The following is an 8,268-nucleotide window of genomic DNA, read 5'->3' on the forward strand; positions in this document are numbered from 1 at the left end:
GTCGGGCGGAAAATATTTGAGGAGAAACTGTTCAACCATCTGGTCCCAAGTGGTAATGGAACCAGAGGAAAGAGATTCTATCCATTCTAGGGCTTGGCCCCTTAGAGAGAAAGGAAATAGTTTAAGTTTTATTTGATCTTTTGAACAGTTTTGGATTTTAATGGTTCCGCAGATTCGTAGGAATCGAGATATGTGAGAAAGAGGGTCTTCGTCGAGGAGACCATGAAATTGAACTGAATTTTCCACCATATGAATGGTGCTAGATTTGATTTCGAAATTTTCGGTGATTTCAGGTGGAGCCACTCCATTGCCGTAGCCCTCGAGAGTTGGCTTGGCATATTGGGTCATGTTCGGCTCATTGTTCTAGGCCGCCATCATTTCTTTGGTTTGATTTTCTCCTGATGTGGTGGCGTCTACTGATTCGTCTTTGATTGTTTCTGCGGTTTCTGTGGTCTGTTTACGAGTTCGTCGACGAAAGAGTCGTTCCAGTTCAGAAATTGGAGAAACAAGCTCACGCTCGGAAGTAGAGGACATAATGAGGCTAAATCAAAATTACACTAAATTAAAAGTTAGCTAAAGTTAAACTAAAGGTTAGTCTAAGTTAAACTAAAAATTAGGCTAAGTTATTCTAAACTATCTAAGGTCTAAGTTAATTAAGCTAAAGTAAGGTAAGTTAAATAAAGGTAAAAATTAGGCTAGCCGTAAAATTATATATTTTAATATTTTGTAAAAAATAAAAATTAAAGGTAAAATAAAATAGAAGTTAAAAATTTGTACAATTATAGATAATGATTAAACTAAAACATGGATCGTTCTTAGAAACGTACCGTGTCCCCGGAAACAGCGCCAAAAACTTTGATGTGTGTGTGCGCGTAGCTTGTATAAAATATGATGGGTTGGATATTTAGCTTTTGCACAAGATCGTGTTTTAAATTTATAAAAGTGATTTCTACAAAGACTAAACACACACAAAATTGGCAAGTGTGCCTATCGTATATGTAGAATAGTATTGGTAAGAACCAAGTATCGATCCGTGGACACAAATGTTTTCTAATAATGAATCGTTGTTTTACCTTAATTGGAGGTTTTAATCATTTTGGGGTTAATTTTCTTCAAACTTCTTATAAAATATAAATACTTATATATATCATATATAGGTGACCAAGAAAAGAGATTCTAAACGAGTTGTTCAATTATGCGAAGGTTACCATCTAAGATCAAGAATCCACTCCATTTTAACATTGATAATTAATATTTGGACATGGGGTAAACTTGCCATAATAATATATGATAGATAGCTCCTTAAACCTTAAGTGAGCATCTTTGGCACTAAAGAGATAACATGCGCATTTTAAAGTCCACCCTTTCCTAATGTCATGCCATCTCAATGATGTCAATTTAAGTTGGCAAGTAGTTTCGTAAAATAGAAAGATTAGGATTGACTTCGATTTCTCAAATACCAATTCTAACAACTTCGGGTGGTTGTAGTTTAGTCACACAACCTCCCCTTGGTTGATTTATGTAGGTTATAATTACACATTCCATTAACATATGATTTCTTTAACTAATTTGATATCCAAAGCAAAGCCATTTTCGGATTACCAAGGTTTAGAAAAATACATCATAACTTATATCTCATCATTTCTAAGTACAATATAAGGATCCGTGTTTCGATAATGTATCAAAGTATTTCTATCTTACAAGAACATGAATCGATCATGAACGATTTCCAATAGAATTGACAACCACCAACTTTGAATTAGTGATTTAAGATGGTGAAACATTTCTCATCAAAAGATAACTGTAATATAACCATGTACTTTACTAGACTACACCACATGTTTTATATAATTATCAAGTAAAACAAAGCTTCTTCATAGATTTTAGATGGTAAAAGGAGTTTAGCTCATAATGAGCATAATGATAAACATTAAGATGAATAATGATAACAAATACATGATTAAACTTGGAATGATCTAACCAAATGTAGATGAATCATCCTTTTTAATGATGGTGATGATGGTAGATGATGATGGTAGATGGTGGTAATCTTCAAGCCTTCAAATTATTCACTAAATCTTCTATATAAGTGTTAGTGTGTGTTTATATAAGTGAAAACCGGATAGAACTCTTTTCAAGGCACACTTGATGAATGCAACATGAGCCACTATTTATAGGCAATCTGGGCGATGAGACACGGCCCCGTGTATTTTTATGACATGTGCCAGATTTATTTTATCTTTTGAGTGAGGTGGCAACGGCCCCGTGGTTAGCAGGCACGGCCCCGTGGTTTTTAGTAACATGTGCTAAATTCTTCTTTGTCTTTTCTGCATTTCCATCCACGGCCCCGTGCATGTTGAGCACGGCCCCGTGCTTTTGTTCTAAGATTTTGCCTTTTCTTGTATCAGGAGCATGGGGCGTGTTTCTTGAGGCACGGGGGCGTGTTTCTTTGTTTTCTTGTGTTTTCTTCTGTTTTTCTTCGCATTTTTGCTTGTTTCTTCGTTTAATCCTTGGTTTTACCTGAAATTATGTTTTATTATGATAAGAAGTCTTTTATGCTATGTTATTAGATAGAAATTGCAGTTTTTAGAGATTATTTGATGCCGAAAAGATGTGTATTTCTATGCACATCAACTACTCCACGGAAACGGCGCCAAAATTTGACGTGAGGTCTAAGACTCACTCAAAAATAAACCGAATACAACTAGTTAGATAGCGCTAAGCGGGTATCGAACACAGGAAGTTTGTGGAAAATGCGTTACTAAGTAGCTATAAAATTTATCTAAATTTAAACTAAATGCAGAAAATAAACTCACGTATTTTATAGGTTGATTTGATTAACAATAAAAAAACTAAAGCAATAAACGAGTTTTAATCAACTGGAGAAAATATGCCTTCCCTCAGTTTCAGGTTTCCATGAATGATACAGTTAATGTTTAACTTAGATGAACAATAAATTAAGTTCGTGTGTATATAACGCAATTTAATCACTCAAAAACCAATTAGTTTATCCAACCCTAAATCCCTCCCGATTAATCTCGATTACTTAAAGCACCAAGAACTGATCGTTTAGAACACAAAATCGATAAACTAACAATCTATCAACCAAGACAGAAACACCATAATAACGAAATCAATAAGATCAAATATTATCTCAGAAATTGTCAAAACATTCAACCAAACAAACATAGTAAACCTTACAATCCGAGAGAAAACACAAGGGAATTTAGCCACACATGTTTCGGTTTGTCATCCTTTCAATTACAATTGTCATACGAATTAAAAATAAGTATCTAATGATTACCACACTCACAATTGATCAATGATCTCCAAAAATCGCCATTGGGTCATCTCTAGATGAAAAGATGTGATAATTATATGAAAAGCCGTCCAAAATACAAGTAAATATGGCAGTTACGAAGTGCAGGGACGCGTCCACAGTAATCTACGGTGGCCACCGTAGCTTATGGTGGATTCCAAAATGCTGACGGTGGTTGTTAACTGCCTTACGACAATCTTTTTAGTTCAGAACCCTACGGTGGCTTCAATTTTTTTTTTCCATTTTTGTTTTTGCCATAACTTCCTCGTTCTAAGTTTGTTTTCTTCACTGTTTCCGCCCACGTTCTCGTAATTCCATCTTCTATCTTCTCATACCTGCCATTATATGAGTAAACATAGTTATCTAATTCAACAAGATAAACCGATTAAACTTATGAATATTAACGAACTTAAACCACTTAAGGGTTGTCCCATGGACCACCCGTCACCAGGAGGGGCCTAGCATCTTTGTTGACGGTCCGAGGGCTTCTTCATCCAATCACGAAGGGGATCCCACGGTATATCATCCGCATTGGTCTGTGCGCCAGGACTCGACATTTGCAGATGCGGATGTTTCCTATGAGTATCTGATCAGAAGCCTTCCTCTCGCGGAGAAAGAACGTCAACGTGGGCGTCCGCATCAAGATTTATTGAGCTCTTATTCGTACTCCCTGGCTAATTCCATCTCTACCAATCAGGAAATATGCCGAGACTGGTTGGGCATGAATGACGTGTGGGAAGACTTGGAGATTAAAGCGGCCAATGCGGAAAAAGAAGCCGGGGAGGCTACGAAAGAAGCCAAAGATAGCCGTCTAGCTGCTGATACTGCTGAACTATAGCTAGCGGATGCGATAACGGAATTAGAGGCAGAGAAAGCCCGCCGCTCAATCGCTGAAGACGCCACCGCTGCCCTTCAGCAGCAATTGGATGAGTACAAAGCCTCTATGGAGACTTTGAAAGCTGAATCATCCGCTAAGGATGAAAGCCTTGCTGCTCTGGCTGCCAAGAACAGGGAGCAAGCCTTGGAGTGTGTTGGGCATAAAATGGATCTTGTCCGAGCCAAGGCGGACCAAAAATGGTTGTTGGCGGAAGGATTTTCCCAGGTAAGCCTTTCTTCGTTTTGAACTATGTTAAGGTAAATAATCATATCCAAAACACTTGTTCATATCTGATATTTTAACAGGTAATCGCCCACATCCGGAAGGGTGGTGAACTTGGAAATTGTCTCGCGACGCTGTTGGTCGCGTCTTCTCAGGCTGGTCGCCAGACGGGCTTTCAAGAGGGTTTTCAATTCGCAGAAGAGAAAATACCTTTTGAGGAATATTCCATGCATGGCCAGGACACCGCCAAACTCGCGGACAAAGAAGATGGGATTGATCAGTTGAAGGCCCTTCTTGCAACTGATGGTGAAGCCCAAGAAGATGAGGAAGACGAAGATGCGGCATTGTAATTACATTTTTTTTTATAAAACGTATATGTTCATATTTCTTGTAATCATCATTAAAACCCTTGTAATCCCTTTTGACATAAATAAGAAGTTTTGTTCCATCCGGTATACTTTGTCTTATTCTTTATAATATAAGTATTTGCAGGATCTTCTTGTTTGTCAATAAAGGATTACGTGATGTCCCGCTGTAAAATCATACAAGTCCTTTTGGTATGCGGAACAGAATATGTACATTACATAAAATTGAAATGTAGGATTAGTAAAAATTTCCATTAAAAAGGGCGTAAGCCAAACTGAATTACAAGCTAAGACAAGACATTAGATGTCGTTCTACTAGTCTACTAGGCACATAGGCCAAAATAAAAAGTAAATAACAAGTCTTGTTAAATGTAACACTTTTTCAACTGTCACATTCCATGTTTTGGGGACCTCAGACCCGTCCAACTTCTCTAACCTGTAAGCACACTTGGACAGTACTTCTTTAATCTTGTAAGGGCCTTCCCATGTTGCGGCCAATTTTCCCAGAGGCCCTTCGCCAGATGCCTCATTGTTGTGGAAAATGAAGTCTCCCAAATCAAAGGTACACTTCTGGACTCGCGAGTCATAGTATTTTTGCAATTGACGTTTGTAGTTATTCTCGCGGATCAGTGCTAACTCCCTCCTTTCTTCAAGGAGGTTGAGGTTCGTTCACAACTCTTTGTCGTTATCATAGATCATCAGAGTTCGTGCGGATGGAACCACGATTTCAGCCGGGATCATGGCTTCAGTGCCATAGGTTAAACTGAACGGCGTTTCAGAATTACTTGAATTCTTCAGAATCCAAAAGGCCCATAGTACATGAGGCAATTCGTCAACCCAGCCTGTTCGTTTAGTACCTAATCTTGCTTTAATCCCTTGATTGTTCGGTTGGTCTGTTTAACCTGACCGTTGGCTTGCGGATGGGCCACAGATGTGAAGATCTGGATAACATGAAGTTCTTTCAACCACTCTTGTAACCCGCTATCCGCAAACTGAGTCCCATTGTCACTCACAAGTTCTAGCGGAAGAAAAAATCGACAAATTATGAATTCCCAAAGGAATTTCTTGACACTTAATGCCGTAATGGATGCGACTGGTTTGGCTTCCACCCACTTGGTGAAGTAATCAATGGCCACGATTAAAAATTTAACACATCCCGGGGCTTCGGGGAAAGGTCCCATGATGTCAATGGCCCATTTTTGGAACGGCCAAGCGGAATTTACTGGTACAAGTTCATTCTTCGGTCATAGCGTATTGGGAGCATGACGTTGACAAGAGTCACATTTCCTGATTTCTTGTTCAGCATCTATATGCATTCCCGGCCAGTAGTACCCGGCGTTCATGAGTTTTGCTACGACCATTCCTGGGCCCGCGTGAAGACCACAAATGCCTTCATGAACTTCCATGATCAAGTAATTCGCGTCCTCGGCATCCACACATCTCAAAATTTGACCAAGGAAGGATCGTTTATACAAGACGCCCTCTTGCATTTGGTAGTTCAAGGCCTTGTGTCTTATCTTTCGAGCCGCGGCCTTCTCTTCTGATAGAATTCCTGATGACAAATAGGCCATGATTAACGTCATCCAAGATTCTACTCCTGTCTGAATTACCAGGACTTGATTCTACATGACGGACGGGTGATCTAGGACCTCAACACGAATGTCCTTATCCAAGTGCTCAAATTTTGTTGACGGGAACTTTCTAAGTGCATCCGCTGACTTGTTCTCGCTTCTCTTGATATGAATTACTTTACATTAAGAGAATTGGAGGATCAAGTACTTCGCTTGTGACAAGTACGAAGCCATTACATCATTTTTTGCTTCATAAGTTCCATTAATTTGTCCAGCGATTAACATAGAGTCCACCCGCGCTTCCAGGTGTCTCACCCCAAGTTTCTTAGCTATTTGTAGGCCTGCCAGAAAGGCTTTGTATTCCTCCTCATTGTTAATACTTTTGAAGTCTAACTAGATAGCGTAAGTAAACTCATGACCTTCGGGATTGACTAGCCTAAGTCCTGCACCAGATCCCTCGTTGCTGGAAGCTTCATCAGTAAACAATGACCAAACTTGTCCTTGTTCAGGAGGTACTTGGGGCTGCTATTCAACTAAACATTATTTTTCTTTATGTTGTGGAACCTCTGTGACGAAGTCTGCCAACACTTGCCCTTTAATTGCTGGTCTGGGTTTATATTCAATTGCATGTTCACCCAGTTCGATGGCTCATTTCGCCAATCGCCCAGACAATTCCGGCTTTCTCAATACGTTCTTGAGTTAGTATCCCTTCAACACGTTAGTGGGATGACTTTGGAAATACCTGCGGAGCCGCCTGGTAGCATAGACCAGCGCCAGGAACAGTTTCTCGAGCATCGAGTACCTGGTTTCTGGGTCTGTCAACGTCCTACTGACATAATAGATTGGCGTTTGAACATTCTTTCTGTTAATCAGTGGTACGGCCCAAATGGCGATATCAGATGCCGACAAGTACAGTGTCAAAGGTTCTCCTGCATGTGGTGCTGTTAGGGTAGGTAACTTCATTAAGCACTTTTTGACCTCCAAGAATGCTTGTTCAGCCTCCGCGGTCCACTTAAAGTGTGCCTTCTTGAGAAAATTTCTCAGAGTCGAGACAAACGGATAAGACTTAGCCGCATGGTTAGCTAAAAATCTGTTCAATGCCACCAACCTTCCATTAAGTGTCTGTACTTCCTTGAGGGAGGAAGGTGAAGGTATGCCGGCCACCACCTGAACCTTATTTAGATTATCTTTGAAGCCCGCACCTGTTACGATGACGCCCAAAAACTTTCCCTCTTCCATCCCAAAGGAGCACTTGGCTGGATTCAGTTTCATGTTAATCTGTCTTAATGTCTCAAATGTTTCTTCTATATCCTGAAGCATATGATCTTCCTCAATGCTCTTGATCACCAGATCATCCATATACACTTCCAAGTTTTGACTAATTTGCTCTTTAAATGCCTCGTCCATCAATCGTTGATAAGTAGCACCTGCGTTTTTTAAACCAAAGGGCATCATCATGTAACAGAATGTGCCTTGGTCTGTACGAAACGCTGTCTTATCTTCATAGCCCGCCGCCATGCGGATCTGATGACAGCCTTTGCAGGCATCGAGAAAAGATTTGAACTTGAATGGGGCTACAACATCGACTTTGAGATCGATTTCCGGAAATGGATAACAATCTTTGGGACACGCCTTGTTCAAATATTTGAAGTCTATGCACATTCGCCATGTCTCGTTGCTTTTGGGGACAATGACTGGATTGGCTACCCAAGTCTGGTCCTGGACTTATTCGTTCATTGCTTTGGTTTGTTCCGGACCCATCTTACGCTTTTTATGAACTATTAGAGTAAACGTTATTGTTGGTGCGACGGACTGCCATGCAAAGATATCGATATTCCTTGTCAATAATTGTAACATCCAGCCCGTCGCACCAACAATATTGTCCGCTCTGCCCACGAAGAGCTCACGGATTTG

At 40.0% G+C, this 8,268-nt stretch overlaps 1 protein-coding gene across 1 annotated transcript; it reads right to left on the bottom strand.

The window, feature by feature from the left end:
- Positions 1 to 6,027: 6,027 nt before the first annotated feature.
- LOC143537517 (uncharacterized) lies at positions 6,028 to 6,354 on the bottom strand. Its single transcript, XM_077031268.1, has one exon. It carries the CDS (start codon positions 6,352 to 6,354, stop codon positions 6,028 to 6,030), a length of 327 nt encoding a protein of 108 aa, XP_076887383.1.
- Between the last annotated feature and the right edge of the window lie 1,914 nt (positions 6,355 to 8,268).

Source organism: Bidens hawaiensis, unplaced genomic scaffold, assembly GCF_021521415.1.
Source record: "Bidens hawaiensis isolate Kalapana, Puna unplaced genomic scaffold, B.hawaiensis_p1.1 tig00011225_1, whole genome shotgun sequence".
NCBI lineage: Eukaryota > Viridiplantae > Streptophyta > Magnoliopsida > Asterales > Asteraceae > Bidens > Bidens hawaiensis.